At 45.1% G+C, this 20,580-nt stretch overlaps 3 protein-coding genes and 1 long non-coding RNA gene across 8 annotated transcripts; 1 reads left to right on the top strand and 3 right to left on the bottom strand.

The window, feature by feature from the left end:
- Nucleotides 1-272: 272 nt before the first annotated feature.
- Nucleotides 273-9,324, top strand: zgc:171971 (DNA-directed RNA polymerase III subunit RPC4). 4 transcript variants are annotated; one of them, XR_269437.4, is made up of 9 exons: nucleotides 273-1,059; nucleotides 2,231-2,277; nucleotides 2,349-2,503; nucleotides 2,605-2,732; nucleotides 3,450-3,546; nucleotides 4,077-4,348; nucleotides 5,322-5,471; nucleotides 7,243-7,459; nucleotides 7,546-9,324. XR_269437.4 is itself a non-coding variant. In XM_019362144.2 (8 exons), the coding sequence occupies exons 1-8, from the start codon at nucleotides 880-882 to the stop codon at nucleotides 7,381-7,383; spliced, it is 1,134 nt and encodes a 377-aa protein (XP_019217689.1). In that variant the 5' UTR covers nucleotides 273-879; the 3' UTR covers nucleotides 7,384-9,324. The 4 variants fall into 4 exon arrangements, 2 of the variants coding, with proteins under 2 accessions (XP_019217689.1, XP_003454122.1); XR_269436.4 differs by having other exon boundaries at nucleotides 274-1,059; nucleotides 7,243-7,484; nucleotides 7,569-9,324; XM_019362144.2 differs by having other exon boundaries at nucleotides 5,358-5,471; nucleotides 7,243-9,324.
- LOC112847652 (uncharacterized) lies at nucleotides 6,261-7,236 on the bottom strand. Its single transcript, XR_003221310.1, has 2 exons — nucleotides 7,062-7,236; nucleotides 6,261-6,960 (listed from the first exon to the last, which is right to left on the bottom strand). It is a non-coding gene; the product is annotated as an uncharacterized LOC112847652 (long non-coding RNA).
- On the bottom strand, nucleotides 9,053-14,060 carry tfam (transcription factor A, mitochondrial). 2 transcript variants are annotated; one of them, XM_003454052.5, is made up of 7 exons: nucleotides 13,609-14,060; nucleotides 12,885-13,027; nucleotides 11,711-11,781; nucleotides 10,990-11,139; nucleotides 10,706-10,801; nucleotides 10,085-10,141; nucleotides 9,053-10,003 (listed from the first exon to the last, which is right to left on the bottom strand). In XM_003454052.5, the coding sequence occupies exons 1-7, from the start codon at nucleotides 13,689-13,691 to the stop codon at nucleotides 9,740-9,742; spliced, it is 864 nt and encodes a 287-aa protein (XP_003454100.1). In that variant the 5' UTR covers nucleotides 13,692-14,060; the 3' UTR covers nucleotides 9,053-9,739. The 2 variants fall into 2 exon arrangements, with proteins under 2 accessions (XP_003454100.1, XP_005471263.1); XM_005471206.4 differs by lacking the exon at nucleotides 13,609-14,060 and adding an exon at nucleotides 13,195-13,545.
- Nucleotides 14,061-14,834: 774 nt separating this feature from the next.
- ube2d1b (ubiquitin-conjugating enzyme E2D 1b) lies at nucleotides 14,835-20,315 on the bottom strand. The gene is made up of 7 exons (XM_003454049.5): nucleotides 20,097-20,315; nucleotides 19,234-19,297; nucleotides 18,517-18,548; nucleotides 18,171-18,248; nucleotides 16,886-16,991; nucleotides 16,585-16,678; nucleotides 14,835-16,474 (listed from the first exon to the last, which is right to left on the bottom strand). The coding sequence occupies exons 1-7, from the start codon at nucleotides 20,118-20,120 to the stop codon at nucleotides 16,429-16,431; spliced, it is 444 nt and encodes a 147-aa protein (XP_003454097.1). The 5' UTR covers nucleotides 20,121-20,315; the 3' UTR covers nucleotides 14,835-16,428.
- Between the last annotated feature and the right edge of the window lie 265 nt (nucleotides 20,316-20,580).

Raw genomic sequence — 20,580 nt, 5'->3', positions numbered from 1 at the left:
CAGGCCAGGACTCTGCAGTCTATGTCCACCAACAGGCCAGTGGACACTCTTTCAATGATGAGCATGTACACATGCTGGACAGGGAGGAATGTTTGAGCGGAGAGTCAAGGAGGGAAAGACCATCTCTGGTCATTTTCGTATAGCATATTATAAATATAAACATATTTATAAAAATAACTCATGAAAAATGTATTGACAACTTTCATGGCACCATGACCCACCGCTTCCGTAAAGAAAGAGACATGCGTCACACTTCGTGGCTACGCAGACACCGCCATCTTGTGGTCGCTCCGGTGTAGTGCTGCTTGAGAACAATAGCAGCGAACTGCGGAAGGAAATTAGAGCCGTTTAACCGGGACAAATGCAGCAGGCGGCAAAAGCAAAGCGGTGTTACAGTCATTTCAGCGCCTTCGTGCTATAAGTACGTCGCGCGTTTTTGGCACCGTTGTTTGCAATTGATTTATTTTGCATCCACCGACAGGACACTCCGTCGGTTACGGCTGAGAGGACATCTGCACGCAGTACAGTTTATCATCACCGCGGCTAACGGTGTTGTGTCTGAAACCACTTGGGATTAACTTCCTGTCACAGTCTGCTGCGATATGGCGTGTGGGAACAGCATGGAGGGTAAGGAGCTGCTGTTTAGCTTAGAGGAGCCCCGATAAGGATCACTGTTACCTCAGTGAAACTGAGTTCTGAAGCACACCGAGGGAGCAGAGAGGGATGAGCTATGGGCGCTCGGCTAACAGATACCGGATTTAAACAGCCGTAATTTCAAAATAAAAGCCGTCGCTTATAAACAGACCTGCGTGGGAAACAGCTGAACGACAGGCTTTAAAAAGGTCAAATACTGAGAGGACGTACAGCAGGTATCACAACATGAGCGACTTCGGGGATACAGCAAGTGTTCCCGGCTTCTCCTCCCCGAGCAGCGCGGCTGGGCTGGGGAGAGCACTCGCGGGCCGGGTCAGGACTCTGACCTCTCCGCCTCCGCCTGGAAGACTGACGTCCCTCAGAACCCGGGACCTGACGCTGGGGGGAGGCTTCAAAAAGACTAAGGTAACCGAGCACAGCCCCCGGTGTTAATAATGTCACGTGCTTACGTTCGTTTGGGTTAAGTGGAAGTAATAAAGCACAGTCCCGTGAGCCACGGCTAACAAAGAGAAGTGTAATCCCGGTGTCACAAGTCTGCTGACACATTCACGGGCTTCTCTCTGCAGACAGCTGATGGCGTTATCATGTTATGATGTGGTGGTTATGTGGCATGTTGTGTCTGTAAAGGTGTCCACAGTTCTACGGTCAGTCCACTCAGCCAAGCCCCGCCCCCTGATCACATGTTACAGTAACACACTAATACTCAGGCTATAACAACCCTGCACACATTTGTTCATTCTGTTATATCTATCTGTACATAGTTACTGTATCAAATTCGTTCGTGTTTACTTACTTTTAACATTCTTATAGAGATCTATGTATTATATATGCTGGAAGTAGCATTTTTTCTATTTCGGTACCACCGAGCTTTTTGCACCGTGACACTGCAACAAATTCCTTGTTTATGTACAAACATGATACTCGGAGTGACACTTAGAAACAACACACTCACAGTTCCAGATAAACCAACAAGTATACAACAATGTAAATACAAAAACATATAAATTGGGTTAGTCAGTGGCTCTGAATGGGTCATGGATGTGAAGCAGATGAAGGCCAAAGAAGAAACACGTTAGATTTGATTAGATAAAACTTTATTAATCCCTCGGGTGGGTTCCTCCGGGAAATCTGTTTCCAGTAGCACAGCACCGACAGAAACTGCAAAAGAATGTAAGCGGAAATAGAAATATACCACATATACACATATATAAATACAGAGACGTGTATGTTAAAGGTGTTATTTAAATGGTAACTTAGCACTTTGAACGTGCAGACAGAGTAGCAGTCAGGACAGTGACTTCAGCTTTGTCAGTTTGGGAGTTAAATTTTTAATAATCCAGGATTTGACTGAAACAGGGAAAGAGGTCAGGGTCAGCTACAGCTCACACTCTTGTTTTGATGCCTGTTAACCCCTGGTCAGGTTTTCAAAGTAAGGTTTATAATTCATAATAATATTCATGTAGGTGAGTGGAAAAGCATTCACACCTCGTTGTATGACACTTGTTTGCTTTGAATGCTAATGAGGACATACGTGGTCTAACACTAGCTTCTTCTGTCTCCTGGTTTTTACCAACAGAAAACCTTTGAGCCTAATGTCCACGCTGTGAGGAGGAGCAAAGACGAGTGAGTGACGACAGTATGAGAATTTCATCTGTTTATGCACTGTGTCATTTAATGGTCCTGAACACCTGTAGGCTAAAGGAGGAGATCCACGTGGCTCTGAAAAAGGAGAGAAGAGATAGGAATGAGCGGAGGAGAGAGAGCAGAGGGAGGAGGAAGGAGCGGCCTCAGACCATCCAGTCCCACTCCATCTTTGAACAGGGTCCTGCTGACAGCGTGCGCAAAACAGGTGCACGGCCACAGCCCTCCTCTCATTCTGTTGGATGTCTTTCTGGTCTTTCCAGACTGCATTTCCTCTTCATCCTGCTCAATCAGTGCTTGTGCCTACAGGCTGGCATGGTGCTACACACCTGCAGGAGTCTGCCACCTCGCCTGTCTGCAAACTGCTAAAGAAAGAGAGGAAAGAGTCAAAGGAGGAAGATGAAGATGAGATACTCAGTAAACTTCAGCGAGATGATGTGAGTGCTTCCTGTTTCATTCCTGTCACGCTTTAAAGATGAATTAAAACAGTATTCAGGAGCCCATAAAACTTAGCTGTTCTCATTTCTCTTGTTTATTGTGGAACATATTTACATGTTTCAGACTTTGAAATTATTGTTTTGATGTATTAAAACAAGTAAAAAGGTCTGAGGGTAAGGCAGTAGCATCTCCCCCTGCTCCTCCTGTTCATGCATGTGCAGTGAAACGGCACCGATGCAGCCGTGTGCATCACAGACACCAAAAGATTAAAAGAACTCAACAGATGCAAAGAGCTTCACTTTTCATCTTTATGGTATCCGACCCTCAGCTGCAGGTCAGCAGGACCTTTGCCTCGGTGCTTCACCTGATATATTGGCAGGTCATATTTGCAGATGTGTTGGTATCTGCATGTAGAACGACTGGTAAATGGAAACTACAAACTTAACAAAAGGAAGCACATTATGAGCGTTAATGTTGCATCGTTTGTCCACCAGAGGGCGCTCTCCAACCTCCCTGTTGGCAGCAGGTGTCTGTAACACCAGCAGCTGTTCGAGCAGAGCAGGTTTATGTGTGTGATGAGCATTGTTCAGACAGTTTAATGCTGTAAGAGTTTGCACCACTGATCACCGGCCTGTGAGCGAGTGCAGTGTTTCATGACAATCAGCTGATAATCAGCTGACCATTAGGAAACTAATGTTATGCATCTGTACCTACAGTTCATCGATGATCCGGGTCTGAGGAATGATGCAAAGCTGAAGCCCATCCAGCTGCCTCTGTGTCAGTCCAGCAGTCACACTCTGACTTCCACGACACGTGAGAAAACCTCCCACGCTGCACACAGTGTCACAAGCAGTTCACTCAGTCACAGCACTGACGTCAGAGTTTAGGCTCTGCTGTTTCCACTTAAACAATAAAGTGACTGTTAATGTGCCATGTTTTGATAAGACATGCAGGAAATGTGTCAGTCGGTAAATGAGAAGTAATGATTCTTAATCAAAGATGGCGTGATCAGTCACGAGTAGATGTAGATGTAAATATGAAGAGCTATTTTATGATCTGTTATCACCAAATAGTCACACTGACCCGATGAGGTAAAGCAAAGGGAAGTTAAAAAAGGAGGAGCTGAAGGGACCTGCGTGGGCAGCAGGGGGAAAGATGGGCTACCCTTTGCAAAGCTGCTAAAGGTGGAGGGCTTCATGAAGGCAGGCAGCAGTGTAGCAGAGCTTTGTATTTGTATTTGCACTGAGTGAGTGACATGGTGGACGATAGACAGTGGACAGTGTCCTCACTGAGCTCCTGCATGTCTGTCTGTGAGTAGTCATCACTCTGTGTTGTGATGGCAGGTCCAGAGAGGCCCACTGTGTTCAGACCTCAGTCCTGTGCAGGGACCAGCAGGACTGAGCTGCCTAAATCAGAGCAGCCGTCGCTGGTAGAACTGCTGCAGGATCTCAGCCTGTCCGGCAGGGAGGAGCTCTTCTTCATGCAGCTGCCAGACTGCATGCCGGGCAGAGCGTCTGGAGCGAAGGTCGACCTGGCTCCTGGGCCTGCAGCAGAGTCGCCTGCAACAAAGGAGGGCAAGCCTGAAGCGAAGAGGACTCCACATCTTCAAGCAAAAGTGAGTAGACGGGATAAACACATGTTAAAGGACTGACCCATCCAGATGTTTGAGCTGATTCCTAACATACATCAGCCCTGAAGGCTTTGTTTGCATCTATCCATAAGCTTCTCAGCCATTTTTGTTTGCATCTTCTGCTTCGAGCCTAATACAGTGGTACAGCATGCAGTCCTCTTCCTGCAGACATCCTTAGTTAACAGTCGCTGACAGAAACAGCCAAGCAGTGCCACTGAGGTCAAACCTAGAGCTCAGCAGCATTTCTGCCTGCCAGCCGTACAAGTGTTTCCTGCAGCACAGCGGGGGTGAACACCTCTCTAATCATAGATATTTATGTTATGCTGTGTTAATTCAATATTACAAAAGTATGTAAAACAGCTGCTGGCAAATTTCATTGGTTTGTGGAACAGATTTCAGGACTAAAATCCTCCCTTTGGATTTTGTTTGTACGTCCTTGTTCATTCTCAGGTATTTTGGAAGCAGCCAAAACAACGCTTCATCTGTGCTACCCACATGAACTTTGTTGTAGACCAAGCGCTGCCCTCCAAGGCAGCAGCAGCCTCCCCCAGCAGGACGCTGCCCTGCAGCCCATAAAAACATAAACAAGCTGCAGGGTACTCCCTGCATAGGTCCCCAACTCATAACAGTACTAACACAACAGGCTGTTACACGCACATCCACACCAGTGTCCAATTCAGAATCCCAAAATCAGCCACAGTCAGGGTCAGACACACAACCATGGCTCGTAACATCTCACGTGTGGCTTTGACTTCACATTTTACCCACTGCACAGGAAATACTCAGCCTGAAACACCATCATGTGTTCTGTGGTCTGTATCGTCGAGCCTCACTGAAGCACAATGGACACATGCGGAGTTTTACCAGTTTGAACCTGAGTGGAGCAAACTGTTCTAACTGCTTCTAAACTGTGTGTGTGTGTGTGTGTGTGTGTGTGTGTGTGTGTGTGTGTACTCAGAGTGCAGTGAAAGAAGGCTGTCCTGTGCTCTCACAGTTTCCAGAAGGATTTCTGGGTAAGCTGCAGATCAGGAAGTCAGGAAAGGTGGAGCTGAAGCTGGGTGACATCATCATGGATGTCTCAGAGGGAGCTGCATTCTCCTTCCTGCAGGTAAAATGTTTGTGTTATAACATTATTTTTCCATTGCAGTCATTAATTAGTGTAAGCAGATGTGTCAGACCTGTATAGTCATGGATTACATGTGATGCTCACATCAAACGTCCTACCAAAAAAAGCTCAAATAAACAGAAGGATAATATAACCCCATCTTTAGTTTTACAAAGTATTGCAGTAGGTTTAGACATTTTTATTGTTGTATCAGTTGTGTGACCTTTGTAGTATAATTTGTGAGTTATAAACACCAAAAGCTGCAGACACAGGGGACCACGAGCTAGTGAGCCGTCCCCTGGATAAATGGGGAGGGTTGCTCAGGAAGGTCATCCAGTGTTCTTTGGCCAGTGTCTGGTTAATGAGAGATCTCTGGTGAATAAATCTAAATGCCTCTACTTTCTGTTTGTAACAGAGACTCAGCTAAGTGTTGGGAAGTGTCTCCGACCTCGTTCCAACTGGATGTATGGGGGGGGGCTAGGAGACTGTAACTGCTCATGTTTAATGGTTTACTATCACATTAGCTAACAAAAGTGAAACAGTGATGTCACAGCTCCAGGGTGCTGGCGTTGCCCGTGCACTGCATCTCTGCTGTGCATGGCTGGAAGGACGGCTCTGCGTTACACAGTTTGCATTTAACTTTGCTTTCTGTGAAATTCTTTCACATTTTTTAAAATCTCAGTTTCCATTTTCTTACGTCCTCCTGCTTTGTCGGTCGCACTTTGTTCTCCTTCGATGGTCTTGAATGCAGTCTTGGCAGACAGTATCGGTGATGCTGCCCCCATAGCTGCCTGTAGTGTATTGCAGTTACAAAAACACACGTATGACACATCGACAAGTTTTTATAGTCAGCATCATCGATGATGACGAATTGTTGCAGCCCTGCCTCCAGCTTTGACAGATGTCCACATTTACTCAGGGCCTTGTTGATTTGATGTTCCTCTCTGCTGCTGTCTCTGTGGGGATGGTGTTCGCTCTGTGTTGACACCCAGGTTGTGCTGCATTCAGTGATGAGGGTCAGACCTAAATACTGATCCGTATGCTTCCTGGGTCTCATTTCAGGGGCTCATAAGTAAATTTTCTCATGTTAGTCTTTCTGGTTTAGCAGAACTGTGCACCTACTCTTGTCTGCTGGAAGGATGATGATGTTGTTGTCATTACTAAGTGATGTGAGTGCTTCCTCTCCTCCATGTTGGATGCTGGGGGCTTTGCATTGCTGCTCTGCTTCTACAGCTGCAGCGTTGTTGTTTCTGCGGCTGGGATCAGTTCCACTGCCAGGATTTGTCAAAGTTCAACCCTTTTGAAAGGATGTGAGCTGTCTGTGTGTCATCCTCGGTGGGGCATCCTTCACACCATCGCCATACATGTTAGACCAAACCCTGAGCCATGGCTGAATGATATCAGTTGAGCTCCCACATGAGGAAGGATCAGGATCAGGCATCTCATGATGTTCTTAGTGAATGTTGGCCCTGCCGTCAAAGAACTGTAAAAGCTGAAAACAGGAAACATTTCACTGATATGTAAAATACATCTCAGAAAACCTCATGTCCTTCAGTACAGTTAATTATTATCTGAAGCTTCCCCAGTACACACCCTTTGATGTTCCTTCAGCTTCCTCTGAGGAAGGTTGCCATGTTCAGAGAAAATATCTGCTCGGAGGCTGAGGAGCAGCACTGACAGTAACACACGAGCGTCCACAGTGAGTGTGTGAAAGGAAACCAACCATTCCTTATGTCACTGCCTATTCAGACGCCATCTCTCCCTCTTTCTGCAGCAACTGGTGTCTGTGCGTCTGTGTGATGGGCGGACTGGAGATATGATGGTGCTGGGAAACGTCCATCACAAACTGGTTTTATCTCCGGACTTCCAGGCTTTACTGGGCCAAGCTGCATCACAGCAGCCTCAGGGCCCCTGATGGTCTCCCTGCAGGTGACCCGTGCACACTGTAGGAGGAGAAACTGCAGTAAATGTGTTGGAAAGAACAGTCTGAGGTTACACTGCTGAGCCACCATCAAGGTAACATGCGTCTGTATTTAAATCCTGTGAAGTCTTTGAAATGAATCTTTTTAAAACACAGATGTTTTCCTCTCTGGGATGAAGATATCAGCACAGTAAAATGGACCATGAACCATCAGCCTGCTGACCACAAGGACCGTCACAGTGTGTCACTAACCCCGGCTCGACACAAGGACTGATACAGCAGTACAGTATCTGTATACTGAGCTGTGGTAAAAATGTCACCACAGGGTTTTTTCCCGTTTGAAGAAATAATTGTCAGAAGTGTTTCATTGGTATCAAAGTGATGCACATGTGAGGCTGAGCGCTGGTTCCAAACATGCACAATCTACAGAGTTGGCACCAAATCACAGCAGTCGCCTCAAGGTGCTTTATATTGTAAGGTAGACCCTACAATCATCTGTTACAATGTACGATGTGAAACTTTGAAACAATACAGAACGTAGTCGTCCTAAACAGTGTGGCACAGCAGCAGCTTCCAGTGTCTGCAATGACCCGGGATCATGTGTGTGACAGACTCCTCCCACCAGAGGATGGCTGTGTGTCTGACTGAACACTGAGCCCACTGGTATATTAGTATCAGCTGGATTGTGTGTCTGGTGCTAGAACATTAACCTTTGTAAATGAGGTCATTTGTAACCCGTCCACTGTACATATGTATATACAGTCCACTGCAGCAGCAGCAGCCTGGTAGGAGTGAGAAGCCTTTCTGTTGAACCCAGTTTTCTCCTGTTTGTTAAAGTAAAACTTTATAGAAACAAATTGTTTTTGGTTGACTTTTTTTTTTTTCTTTACAGGGAAGCTTGGGGACTGTTAGAGCTTCTGTGTTTGTTCTTTTGGTATTACTCACTGCTGACGTCAATAAATGGCTGCATAGCATGTTGAAAAGTGCTCAGTTTTGGCTCTTTCTCAGGTGGTCTGCGTGTGTGGGGTCACATTTCTTGTAACGTTCGATTTACCCCTCGGCCGAGAACGTAACAGCGTTTCAGGAAACGAGGCGCTGAAGAACAAACTTAGACTGTCAGAACAGCACGCCATTGTTAATCGCAGCGTTCCTCATTTGTTCGACGGCATATTTGATAATCTTCAGAGCTGAAAACTTAAAATGTTGCATGAATGCGTCACACAAAGAACCACAAAGCCCTGAAAGGTGAAGTCAGTAACACTGATCACTGTGAAACACCCCCCTCCCCACACACACACACAGGAAGAGTGTTGTAGCCTGCTGCCTGACACTGGGGGCTTCATGCATACATGCAGAATCATTAGAGGCCATTTAGAAGAAAACTGTATATGAATGTTTATTGAGGGAAAAAAACACCATACTAAGGAAGCAGGATGAACATGGCAGCACAGAGTACTGTACACTCTACAACACAAAGCAGCTATCAGTACTAGAGTATGCTCTTCATAATAACAGAACAGAACAGATGTGGATTTTTGTTGCCTGACGTTAGCCGAGTACAAACCGAGTAAAGCACTCGAGGTTCGTCAGCTGCTTTCATTCAGGGTCACAGACAGCAGGACGTCACATGTTAAAGTTGCTAGTGAAGCGACACGCGTGACAGTAATGACACTAAAATTCAGTCAGGTTTCTTTTATGTGAACAGTGGTGCTCTGATCTCAAGAGGAAATGTGGGACCGCTCCGAGCGTTGCTAAGCTGCACACTCTGCATCTCACCAGCGCCAAGTATGGATTTATTTCATGTTCAGGTGGACTCATGGCTGCAGACCTTACAGGGCACACTGAGAATAATACATTATTGTAGGATGTTTTTGTGGATGTGTTGAAATAAAAAATGCAGCCCACATTAATCCTGCAGGTGTTCTAGGACGGCAACAGGAACCTGTTTGTTCCTGTCATCACCACAGCGGTACACCACAGCGGTACACGTCAGCGCTCCGACGCCGACAGGTTTGCTTCATTTGGCTCTCACACTTTTAAAGTCTCAGTCAAACTTGTGGTATTTTACTACTCCATCTAAGCCTGGAGGAGTGAGTCTGCATCACAGGGAAGGACTCACAAACTCACAGTACCTTTTTTTTTTTTTTTTACAAATGCTGCCATCGCGGTTTATTTGGAGACATCAATGATGCGGATCTGTCTGAAGGTTATCAAAGTTTTGTCCTGTTGAACCTAAAGAGCTGAGACAGCTGGGACTTTGTGACTTTCAAGTCAGAGAAAAGCGAGGCCGAGCTCCGCCCCGAGCCATCACAGCTCCCGTCACCTCCTGTGGACGCGCCACATAAGCGTCTTATGTCTTCTTGGTGGACGGCGGGCTGACAGTTTTCGCTGATCTGCTTTTTGTGGTCTTCTTGGAGGGTTTTGACGTTCCCGTGGCTTTCTTCACAGTTTTAGCCTTCTTTGTTACCTTCTTGGCTTTCGCAGCACGTTTCTTGATAGACAGGGTCTGCTCTCGAATCAGGTCTTCTCTTCCGATCTCCACCATGTGGTCCTCCCACGACTTCATCTCATTCTTGTAGCGAATTTTGTCATCCTCAGCGAGCTGCGTGTAGACCTGTGGCACAAATACAAATGTCAGAAGACCCGACAGCACTGATTTTTCTGGCTACAAGGATGAAAGGCACGTGTTGCTGACCTTTTTCTGATGGCTGAAGAGATTCCTCCAGTCCTCCAACAGCGACTTCATCTTAGCCTGAAACAACAACAGGAACAACCATTGGCCAAAACAACATCCCACCGTCTGCAGTCTAATGTCTTACATCAGGACACCAACACAGAACAAGAGAAATGACAGCTACAAATCTGCATCAGCACCCTGACAGCTGCTTCAGTTTCACCTCAAGCCCCATCTGTACTCCATCTCAAACTTGCTTTTCCATTTAGTCCAGTTTCTGTAGGTGCATTTCATGTCAGAGACCCTGGCTCTGTGTGTTTGCTGATATGGAAAACCCATCCATACCATCATCATAATATAAAATGACCTCATTCGCCTCCTTCTGCTCCTCACATCATATTAAAGGAGCCGATGTTACGTGGTGTTACTGTAAAGTGCAAGAGAAGCTTCCCGTGACAGACGGAGAGAAGCTCCCGGGGTAATGTCCCACCAGCTGACGGCACTACACTACACCTCCTCATTAGTTAGCTCTGCTGCTCCAGCGTGCGTCATGAACACCAGACACTGAAACTCTGATAACTGCTCCAGGTTTTTAAATCAGGGTCACACTGATGCTGGATCAGTGCACGTGTACTTCCTGACCTGAGACGTAATTCCTTTGGCCTCCTCAAAGTGCTCCGACATGAAGATGTTGAAAGGAGAGCGAGGACGTTTGGGCTTCCCCAGGTTTGTCAACTCCTGGAAAACACAAACACACAGTAAAACTCTGTACAGTTCACTTTCAGTGCCTTGCAGAGTTTGAACAGGAGAAGCTAAGGATTGAACTACCAACCCAGCAAACAGCAGACAGCCGCTCACCCTCAAACCCACGATGAGTGCACAGGAGACAAAAACCTGCCTGCTCTGGTCCCTTCTGTCTTTCTTACCCTCTTCTTGCGGATGGCCTTCCTCTTGGCCCTCCTCTGCCTCTTCTCCTGGGCTTGTTGCTGCAGCTGTGCAGGAGTCAGCTGGGCTTGATAGCGCTCTAGATCCACCTTGAACTGTTCCCGGGCCCGGAGAGAAGCTTCCTGAAACGGCTACCAAACAAAAGACTCGGGTCACAACACAGATGACTTTTCCACTTTCACTGCTGGTAACGATGTGCTATTGTGACCTGTGTGTGACAAATACAACCTGGCAGAAACATATTTTCATTTATCACAATTCCACACGCCCCGCCTCGAGCTACCAAAGCAGTTTATTAGGGATAGAACGGCTCGTGAAAAAAGCCCGACCCACTCAAGTCCATTTTTCTCTTGATGTTAACGGCCTTAACTGTTCTTCACATCTTCCTGTTTTATTTCACGAGAAAATGTTTGGAAGAACCACATTAAAGTTAACTGATAAATAAAGTGTATACATTTCAGGCTTTATACTCTAAACAGCCCCAAAGGTTCTGGATGACAGGATCAAGAAAAGTTATTCTTTTAGTTAAGATGTGACAGAGAACAACTATGAATGTACTTAGCAGGAATTTAAGGAAACAACTTTAAACATTGTCGTGTGTGACGTGTAATCCACAACCAAAACTCATGACCCCAAAACGGTGCTACGACCCAACCATAGACCTGGTGAACAGTTGCACCCCTACAGTTTATACACACATACCTGTTTCTGTTCTGGGCTCATTGATCTCCACTGCTGGGCAATCGTCTTAATGAGATCCACTGCTTTGATTTCTGAAGAAAATAATGATCAAATGTTTAATGACAACAAAAACGCATCATTAGAGGAAGGACAGAGAAACCTGCGACTGATCGAGAGTAGCTCACAGAGCTGCTGTAGCCACACAGACTCATTCACAAACTGTTCATACAAACAAATCTGGGAGAGAGGGTCGAGCCCGGCGGCTGACAGAAACCTGTCTCATCTTTACATCTACAGCTCTGCACTGAAAGGGACTTTCGCCTTTAAAGGCAACAAAGTGCAGCACAACAATCTTCATAATCTCGTTTTCATGGTCGTTAGAAATAGAAATTGTCACTGAAAGTAACTTCCAGTGTGGGCCTGGTTCACTCTACACACCCAGACTGTGACAATTAGCCACACTTCACTGTTTAGTTTTCCATCGTTGTCCAACACAACATGGTCAGTGTGTTACTGAACAATCCACAGTCTTCTTTAGACTGATCAGGTCAGTGCTGTGGTGCTCCTCACTGCCAAACACCCTGCAGCAACAAACCATGACCAGCTGCTGGAGCCGAGCCGCTGATTCTTCTCACTGATATTTTTAAAAGCATTGATGCACTTCCATGCTCCCACAGAAGTGTGCACAGGCTCTCGTGCACAGGCTCTCGTGCACAGGCTCTCGTGCACAGGCTCTCGTGCACCCCTCTGCCTCACCACCGTCATAACTACAACACGACTATGGCAAGCATTCAGGCACAAAGAGAGAGGCCTGGCTCAGGAAATTAACCAGCATTGCAACTACATACACCACACAACTTAGTAAAGTTTGACAGGCATGAAACATTACTTCTGAACTAACAGGGCGATTGCCAAGGAGCCATTAGCCAAAAGCATGGCATATATACACATGGTGTGCAGTGTGTCCTTAAAACCAGCTATATATACTTTATGTCCATGTAGACTGCACGTTTTAATAAATCGCCACATCTAAATTCAATTTCTGCAGCAAAATACAAAGAGTAGTGTCTTAAAGCCTCTGCCCATTACTGTCATTTAACTGCTTTCATATACACGAGGTTCAAACCTTTTCCTGTCTGAATTTTTACATTTCTGCTCATTCAGATTGACCAACCTGCAGTGTGATGGTGCATACCTGGGTTCTGTCTGGCCACGATCGGCTTCTGTTGCTGAACATATCTCATGTATCCATTCAGAGGTCTCTTTGGAGGGGAGCGGGCCTCGGAGGTCAGACACTTCACTGGGCTGAAGAATGCAGAGGGCAGCACGCTGGTACACCTACAGAGAGGCAACATAAATGAGAACAGCCATCTCTCTCTTCTCCATCACGCTTTACTCTACATGGAGTATTTCAGGGTTCAGAGCTATACTCGGACTCATGCCTGAGATCTGTGAGGAACATTTTTACTCAAGACTGTCAGTGCATCACTGACTCCAACACTCACTTCTGTACCGCACAGTCAGTCTTGTTCACACAGCACATTGCTATCTTGGTGACACTTTACTGTCCATGCTGAAAGAAGCCAGTCGGCATTAGCCTGCAAACACTGCAGCACTGCTGTGTGTGAGCTGCAGCTACACTGGGTTTCATGCCGGATATGAAGAGCACAGAGCAGCTCACGAAGCTTCAAAGCACCGACAGCAAACAGGAACTCTTACAAGACGTCTGCTTTTCTGTTTACCAACAGTACCAATAACAGAAGGCCATGTTTTTATTTACGGCTGCTTCATGCTACGCTTACGTATGCTACCGTCACGAATACACATTGTTCTACAACACGATGTTCACTAAATTTCACACAGCAGGTTGCAGTGTCTCTGCAGCTAGCTAATGCAGCACATAAGCCTGGGTTAGCTACCTTGCCAGAGAGCCAGTGCAGGAGAGCACACTGAAGGACTTAGCCAGCAGGCTAACACCTGCTGTCAGCAAGTAGGGAGCCATGTCGCCGGTAATCAGCGTGAAAATCCGCAAACAGGGGAGCGAAGAGCAGATGCGTTGTCTCTGTAATCATGCATGCGAGGCTGTGATAGCGCTGGAACCCAGGGAGCCGTCACCCTGCCCACGGACACGCACCACCAACTGTCTACCAACAAAACGCGCCTTCACCCTCTCCCGGTGGATTGTGGGAAAAGGTCAACTGTGTTTTTACTTCCCGTGTTGAACCTTTGCTTCCAACAAACCAGCAAATCGGCTTTAAAGCACAAACAGAGTCAAAGACAAAGTGGTTAAAACAACTTTAAGACATCTGAACTCATCTGATGTTCATTTTGAATTTAAACGAAAAGGCGCAGTGCTTGTACGTCACTTCCGTTTCCGCCTGGTGTTCGGAGGGGCTCGGTGCGATGGTTGTTTATGATGAGTGTAGTTTCAAACTAGCGAGATTTGGTTTAAACTAATTGTTAGATTTTACCGTGTTAAACGCTCCCTTCAAAAATATAAGAGCGATATAGAAACATTTACTCAGGTTTTATGGAAACATATAGTTTTATCTCTAACAGCATCTTATCAAAAATAGTGCTTTTTTACCAGAACGTGTTATTTGGTTATACTGACTTTAGTGAGACTCATGCTTTTTACCTGATTAATCAAACACCACATCCATAAATGTAAGCTCTCCACTTTAGGAGAGAAACACAACTCTGTGTTCCTCTCACAAGAAAGCTTTACAAACCATTCATATTTGTAATATTTTAATGTCTTTAATTATTCAGTCCCACTGTTTTTCCCCTTTTAATCTGTATTTCCATCCTATTTGTTTAATTATACATACTCTTCCTCCGTATTATCATTTTGCAGTACAATTGTGCAACGTCTTGTGTTATGCTTGTTGCTAAAAGTTTCTGTTGAAATAAAGTTGGAGGAAAAAAAAGTGCAGTTTCGTCCAACGTTTCCCATTGTCCTAGCAACATATAAAGAGATGGATGTTGGCTTTGCACCTTTGCACAGTATGTTTGGCTGTGCTTCCATATTCTCTAGTTTCATGTAAAAGTAGCTAGCACACAAGGCAGTCAAAAGTGCAATAAGAGCACCACATGCAAAGTGTCTTGCTCGTGTCAACATAAAGCACCGAGTTACACAATCATGTCATGATAGTAACGGTACTATTCTTTAATCCAGTACAAAATGTGCCACATGGGCCTCAGACACAGGTAGAAAACTTTACACAGGAACAAAAAGCAGGGTCTTTAGCCTTTGTTATGATGGAGTGCAGCTTAATGAGGACAGTGTAAAAAAGCTTCTCACTGGGCTGAAGGCCTGATTGTTGTACCTGTGGAAATCCAACGTCACAGCTACGATCAGGGGACAAGAGCACATCATTTTAATGAGAGCTTTACACTGTGATGACTCCAATCTGAATTCAAATAGAAAAAAATCATTCCAAACAGACTGAATACAATATAGGTGTTGTCAATAATAATAACAATAATAATAATAACAACAATAGAAGAAGAACACAGCAACACATAAGAAATCGCTCCCATTTTCAGGACCACTGCCACGGTACATTGTTTCATTTCATTCAACTTGGTCTACTACACCGACATCAAGACTCCTCCGTAAGCCAGCACATCGATGAAGTGATGATGCAAAGAGATTATTAGTATCAGTCAGTACTGCTGTCTGTTGGAGCTGCATGAGGCTCGTGCTCCAAAGTTTTCCAGGACTTTTTCCTGTATTACGGAAAAGGGATTTGCATTTCTTTGCAATACTTCTGCATTGTCTCACAATGTGCATTACATTCTGTGTGATCTGTACGAGGGGTTCGTATACAGAGGCTGTAAGGGACAGTTATACAGGAAGGAGACATGACGTGACTGCTCTGCTATCGGTGCTCACATGCTAACAGGTCAGTGTCCAACAGCATGCTGCTGCTTACTGTCAGAACAGCTAACTGAATGTTTTCAGTAGTAAACTGGAGAGATCCACAGCACCATCAGCTCAGACAAAGAAGCAGCCAACAATAACCACACATCAGGCACAGCCTCAGCAGCTACATCCAGCTGTGCTCGCAGCCAGCAGCTCCACGCTGTCCCTCATCACACAGTGTCTCACATCATCTCTCCTCTCTGCAGCCAATGAAGTATTAGCCTTGATTGGCTGTGTCCAACTGGACTGGATCAATGCAGCAACAGTTACAGTAATAATGTAAGGAACACAAAAGTATTGTTGGGTAAAGTAACACAGGAGTCGACCTAAGACGTCCCGCTGTGGCCCTTCTGGATCTCCGTTCATAGCACTGCTGACGTGGGCTTGTTCCCGTTTGGCATCTGGTGGCATTTCTGTCCTCTCATTTTATACTTGTACTTAAAAATGAAAGAAAACAATCTGTAATAATCATAAATGTCACAAATGAACCGTCCGTGGTGCAACAATAACATGCCAAACGTTAAAAATGCCAAAGTATCCACTGAGTGAGCACAGGCAGACTGTGGCCTGCTCCGAGTTAGACCTTCTGCTTCTTTTCAGGAAAAAAAGATAACCCCCCAAAAGTAATGTAGATGTTATCGGCCTCGGATTAATAACGATGACAACAGTTCAGTTTGGTGGAAGTTAAGTAGGATTATTTGATGAGCTCATACTATAATTTCAGTGCGTGTTGACTTAAAAAAAAAAAAAAAGATGGGAAAAGACAGAAACTAAATGTCAGCCTGTCGTTTTTGCTTTGTGCTCATCTTCTTTACATTGCGTACTTCTGGGTCCATTCTTTTGCTAGTTTGTTGTATCTGAGAAGAGAAAAAAGACACAAGTGAATGACAACATCAGACACTCACTTTACTAAAGGCGTTATCGTGTGTGTGTGTGTGCGTGTGTGTGCGTGTGCGTGTGTACTCACTTGTCTTTGTCGTTCTTGTAGATGTGTGCTATGTCAGGCACCAAGGGGTCATCTGGGTTTGGATCACACAGCAATGAACATATGGACAATAAAACTGCAACAAACAGGTGAAAGGATCCCATCAGTGAACTGAGGACAGTTTCATTAATAATGAGTTCAGTGTCGAGTGTGTAGAAACGATACACGTCAGTCAACATGGGGCAGACGTGATGCTGTGTGGGAGCAAAGGGAGGTTCCCCAGCACTAATCATACGATCCATTATGTCACTTTTTAAAATACAGACGACACACACATGATTACCTTTAGACACCGTTAGTGCTGGAGACCACTGTGACCGCAGGATGTCCAAGCAGATGCTGCCATTGCTGTTTATATTTGGGTGATAAATCTTTGTTGTAAATGCTACCTGGATTTAAAAAAATGAATGACGTTAATAAGAGTCATTGAGTGGAATAACTGAAGTGAGCAGGTCCTGAGTGACACCTTCCTCATCGTCAAGACGAGTGAAGCAACTACCAATGAAAGAGCAGGATACCGTTTCCAAAGTAACCCAAGCCTGTAACATCCACTACCCACCATGACATCATGACGGTGACACACAACATGGCTTCCTGTGTGGAGTCTGGGCACCACCATCGTGGAATTTAAATTAAATTTGCAGTGCAGATTTTCAGCTTTGATTCAGTGGGCTGAACAAAAATGTTACATTATCTGTTTGAGAATCACAGGCTCGACTTTCAGAGGCTCAACAGTAAGTAAGGACAATTAAGTGACAAACTCAACACAGCAGCTGTTCATTTACTGACGACAAACGTACATGCACACAGATACACAAACAAGCAGAAGCAGTTAAAGACCAGGACCGAGCCTGGGATCCTGTTAATGTCAAACTTTTGTTAAACCTTTTGAAGTTTAGTCTTTTTATTTCTCACACTTTTCTTTTAATTTGGCACCAGGATTAGTTCACGTGAGGAAAACCTGCTTAAAGAGCTTTATTCAGGTGTCCAGCCACCATGGGCCACCGATTCTCTCAGCCTCAACTCTGCTGGAGGAGTGAGCAGCATTTTTCCAAAACACACTCCCTTATTTACTTATCAAATCAGCCAGTGAGCCTGGTACACGTGCCCAGGAGAGACCACTCCTAGTAGGATACAAATGTCTCAGGACAACAGTGAACAGTTTATTGATCTTCCAAGCAGACCGCCACCACCCTCCAGTAACTCTGACTAAAGTAATAACACATATGTACAATATGTAAGGTAGGTTATACAATCTACCCACCAAACACACTGTGTTTGTGGTTCTTCCTGTGTGTGTTTGCACATTCACCCTGTACTAACTGATGATCCTAAATTAGCTGTGTGACAGACCAGTGACCCGTCCAGGGTGTACTCTGCCCCTCACACCATCTCACTTCCTTTCCTGCCCCGTATGACCTTAAAATGAATAACTGGTTAAGAGGGCAGACGTGTGGACGTGTTGCTGTGTATATATGAAATGTGGCACAGTTGCAGTGATGAAAGTTGTCAGCTCTGTGAGACAGGAGATCTAGCAGCATGACAGGAGAAAAGCTTGGGGCTCTTACCTTTGGTGGCTTGAATGGGTAGTCAGTAGGAAAGTGAATTGTGAGAAAGAAAACTCCTCCCTGGTACGGACTGTCACCCTGACAAAAAAACACTTCTGTCAACACAACAGTGAAAAGATTCAGGTGGAATCAGTCGGCTCACTCCTGTCACCTTCAGCCCAGATGAACAAACTGGTTGGTACAACTACGTTTGTTTATTTTTCTATATGAAAATAATTTCAACTGCTGTAACAAAGAAATGTCCCAAATATGGTATAAATAAAGTATTTCTCATTATTTCTGATGCATTTTAGTGCAGAAAATATTATGAGAGGAGAAGAAGCAAATGGCTTAGCATGACACTCACCGGGCCCATTATTGTTGCCTGCCAGTGAAACACTAGGAGCAAGAAAGAAAACAGAGGCACATATAAGAACGTAAGCTGTACATTCAACCAGCACAATGTTCAGAGGCCATCATCCATCACGTTGCACATGCTGTGTGTACAGAGCACAGTGCACACTGTGTACTGTGTCCACAAAAGACAGACAGCTGTGCTTTGTCATCAGCCTCACTCTAACTGGCTGATTACAGGGTGACTAACAGCCGTCGCTCCCATTTCCCAGTTAAAAGATAACATATGGAACAGCTCATAGTTAACCCTTTGGAAAACCCCTGGCTGTCCATTCAGTTTTAAATTGGCCCTGGCACACAGTCCAGTCCTGGGGTGTTGTCACTGTGAAACAGCATAGGGCACACGCATACTGTCACTTTCAGGCGATCAGGATGGAGTTCCAGCCTTCGGCAGAGGTCCGGATTTCTAGAAGCTAGTCTGACCTCTCTGCAGAACTTCCTGGTAAATCATTTTGGACCCTTCTTTAGTCAAATGAAACAGTTTCTTCTGATATCTACTTGACTCGTTCTTCCAACCGTTCTTTTTTTAATAACTGACCTTATCAAATAAATAAATAAATCCTCTTGAAAACTATTTATGTTTTGCTTTAGATTGTTAAGATAAAACATAGAATGACACATTTAGGAACTATGAAGAGGCTCAAGGCCGACATGTAGGATGTGAACTCACTGTCATCCCCCACTGGTCCAGCCGAGCACTGTGCTGGAGGGTCTCTCTGCAGGTCCTGCAGCTCCTGGTCAACATAACGCAAAACAGTCTGTGAGAGGTTTGACTGAACATCATGTGACGCGGCAGTTTTAATGTGAACCAGCTGGAAATCCAGAAATATTTTTCTTCATTATTGGCAAATACCACCCAGGTATCGCTCCAGTCCCCACTAGGCCGTTAATACAAGCATCAGTGGGTGTGTGTGACTTTGTTTCTACAGTGCGGACCACCGAATAAACCATCACTGTTATATATATGTAGTTATTATAACTCCTGTCAAGCCTTCGAGAAGCTCGTCTAACCCACTTTGTCCTCTAACGTGTTATTTCACTTTTCCATAATAACTGGTAGTCCTCTCCGTGCGCCTTCAACAGTCCACAAAGGAAGTGAACTTGTCCACAGTACAGAGAACCGAAAGAAATGAACTCCGTGTAAACTTCCCTGGTCACTGCAGTGCTTACCCACCACAGCAGGGCTGCAGTCCCAGCCCTCACTACAAGCTGGACAGCACAGCTTCTGACACACAGACAGGCTAACATGGAGGGCACAAAGAGGGTAGTTAATGAGCTAACTACGCTCTTTGGTCATTTGTTAGCGAGCTAGCATGAAACTTTGAATTTGTCAGCCTGCTGCGTCCGTTAGAAGAGATGTCAGCGGCCCCGTTATTATCAAGAATGTGACGAAGTTTGAGCGAAGTTGTTTCAAAGCGAGGGGAGTGTTAAGATCTGTATGAATACACCTTTAGCGAAAAACAAATCCAATCGTTAGCCTCTGCTGTGCCAGCTATCTTTAGCTGGCAACCAAAGCTAGCTTGTTAAACTTACCTTCTGTATTCTTTTCAGTGCCATGCTAACTGACGCAGTCCGCTCCTGTGCTCACTCCTCACTCGTGTTTGTAGGATTATTGCTGGCCAAGTCAATGGCTGTAGTTTGTTCCCTGAGTACTTCGACAGCCGGGATGTGTTTGTGTTTTTATAAAAACCTCTTTTGTTTCCGCTTTCTTCTGTTTACGGTCGTCCCCTCGAAGTGGATCACGGGAAATGTAGTTCTGAATGTGCACTATGCTTGTATCTCAGAAATTGCCCTAATGTGCAATTATTTAACTGCTATACTTAAGGAAGTATCTGAGGTACCTTTAGTTCTTGCCTTTGAATGCTTCATCTTTTTAATCCACTACAAGCTGAACAAGTCGTCTGCTCATAGAACAACACTAGTTTTTCTTGTTGTTCAGAAATCAGAAACATCCCACAGTTCCAACCATATACTGCTTTCACCTTCATCACGTGATGAAATGTAGTATTTATTTAAA

The sequence above is a fragment of the Oreochromis niloticus genome, linkage group LG8 (genome assembly GCF_001858045.2).
Source record: "Oreochromis niloticus isolate F11D_XX linkage group LG8, O_niloticus_UMD_NMBU, whole genome shotgun sequence".
Taxonomy (NCBI): Eukaryota; Metazoa; Chordata; class Actinopteri; order Cichliformes; family Cichlidae; genus Oreochromis; species Oreochromis niloticus.
This window is presented reverse-complemented; position numbering and strand designations above follow the sequence as displayed.